At 38.6% G+C, this 2,384-nt stretch overlaps 1 protein-coding gene across 1 annotated transcript; it reads left to right on the forward strand.

Annotated features, from left to right (window-relative positions):
• Positions 1 to 937: 937 nt before the first annotated feature.
• LOC308677091 (peroxiredoxin-6-like) lies at positions 938 to 2,053 on the forward strand. The gene has a single exon (XM_081343254.1). It carries the CDS (start codon positions 941 to 943, stop codon positions 1,607 to 1,609), a length of 669 nt encoding a protein of 222 aa, XP_081199380.1. The 5' UTR covers positions 938 to 940; the 3' UTR covers positions 1,610 to 2,053.
• The last annotated feature ends 331 nt before the right edge of the window (positions 2,054 to 2,384 follow it).

The following is a 2,384-nucleotide window of genomic DNA, read 5'->3' on the forward strand; positions in this document are numbered from 1 at the left end:
CAGCTTCTATAAAATAAACAGTAATGGAGCAACTAAAGCTACTTTGGATCCTGAGATCTTTTAAATGACAGAGATCGAGAACCAAGGCTATAGTCTCCTGTACACAAAGTCTGTAGTCATGGCCAGGAACACTGTACATTTCTTTATTTCTATTCTGCTATTCTACCCTATTGCTTTCACAGTCATTTAGCAACTCTTGATAAAGTTAAAATTTTCATCCTGCCCAAATATTTTTTTAAAAAATTAAATATACAAAACAAATGTTGCTAAAAGAAAAAAAATCACACACTTTTGAGGCTCTCCTAAGATTAAGAATTTTTATTGCCATGCATAGTGTATCTGCAGTTTGACAAAAGTGAATGAATTCACTACTCCCCAAGCTATGAAATAATTCCATTTAGAAGAAAAATCAATATAAAGTGATTTGACAAATTCCATAGACAACAATACAATCCATTAAGAATGTGCCTATGCCAAAGACTTTGCATCAGGAAGGATTGAGGTTTTCAAATTAAATCCCCAAACACTGACTAAAACAAACAAAGCTTTTCAAACAAATTAAAGAAAATGGGAACTGATATATGCACAGTATAAATAAAACAACCAATATGAAAAGACATCTCCAGTGGATACAGAATCTACATACCCTTGTTAAAACCCCAGGTTTTGAGATGTAAAATAATCACACCAAGATAAGTCATTTCACCCTTAATATATCATATAAGCTGTATAATTCAACTGAAAAACAAACTGAAACTTTTAGGGAGAAAATAATAAAAAACTAGAATAACGTGGCTAAATAAGTGTATGCTCTCTCAACCACCACCCCCTCGCTAGGCTCTATGCGTCCGGCTATTACTTCACTCCTTCCACCCTGCCTTTCAGGTGTTCGGACACTGCTGAGTAACTTTCCCCGTTCTTGCAGAAACAGTCTATGACCATGCCGGGCCTGCTGTTAGGAGATGAGGTGCCTAATTTCCAGGCTGACACTATGCGCGGTCCCATCCGCTTCCACGAATTTCTGGGGGACTCATGGGGCATCCTCTTTTCTCACCCAAGGGACTTTACTCCAGTATGTACCACAGAACTTGGTCGAGCAGCAAAACTAGCACCAGAATTTGCCAAGCGTAATGTTAAGTTAATAGCCCTCTCTATGGATGACGTCAGTGACCATCTCGCTTGGTGCAAGGACATCAGTGCTTACAACAGCGACAAGCCTATTGACAAACTCCCTTTTCCAATAATTGCTGATGCAAAAAGGGAGCTTTCAGTCCAACTTGGCATGCTGGATCCAGATGAGATAGACAAAGATGGAATGCCTTTGACTGCTCGTGTGATATTTATTTTTGGCCCGGATAAGAAGCTGCAACTCTCTATACTCTACCCAGCAACCACTGGCAGAAACTTTGATGAGATTCTAAGAGTTGTTGATTCCTTAAAATTAACAGCTGCTAAGAAAGTTGCTACACCTGTTGGCTGGAAGCCTGGAGACCAGGTCATGGTTATTCCAAGCTTATCAAATGAAGAAGCCAAAAAGCTGTTTCCAGGAGGGATTTGCACTAAGCAACTTCCATCGGGCAAGAATTATCTTCGTTATACCTCTCCATAGCAATTGTGAAGTGAAATCATATGAGCAGAATGCTGATCGCTGGGACTTTGCAGGACTGGTTGCTTTAGATGTGTGGAAATATACTTTAAAAGGCTGTGGCAAAAAGAAAACAAAGTATCTATTCATGTCTTTTAACCCAGTGACTGGTGTAGCTTACAGCTTCAGCTAATCAGTTTAGACTTGTTTCATTCAAATTTAATCAGTTTTCCTCACCTCCTTTTTGGAATTGAATATACCACTTTTAAAGCAGTACAGATTTTTCTTTAATTGATTTTCTCTTTTCTAGTGATATAAAAACTTGATTCATGAACAGCGGATTAATATTTTTTCATTAATAGGAATTAATTACTGTTATGTGTAAAAAAATGCACATCTTGCATTTATGTTTGTGAGATTATCAGAAATGAAGGTTCTTAGATTCAGTTTACAAAATAAATTGAATAAACTATTTTTAAAAAGTGTATACTCTCTCAAACTAACACTTTCTTGAAGCACCTTTGTTATGTATATAGGGGGTGTTTCCGCAGTAGTGAGCCACTGAAACCACCAGGTGGCATGGTACCCTGTCGGGATTGGCAGGGTAGTCCTTGGCGGGAAATCCAGATAAGGGGATTGGTCCTAGGTATACCTGGCTAGGTATATAAGTGGGGTTAATAGCACTTTGTCTCCAGCCATGTGTTAACTTCAATAAAGGTCTATTATGCTGAGCCCTGTTGTCTGGAGTCGTCAATGCGGTCCAGAACCCACTATATAATAGTGGCGACGAAGGTGGGAT

Source organism: Vipera berus (assembly GCF_964194415.1).
Source record: "Vipera berus genome assembly, chromosome: Z".
Lineage (NCBI taxonomy): Eukaryota > Metazoa > Chordata > Lepidosauria > Squamata > Viperidae > Vipera > Vipera berus.

Excerpts from the sequence above, each read along its gene's own strand:
- LOC308677091 (XM_081343254.1), top strand. The coding sequence starts at position 941 with ATGCCGGGCCTGCTGTTAGGAGATGAGGTGCCTAATTTCCAGGCTGAC.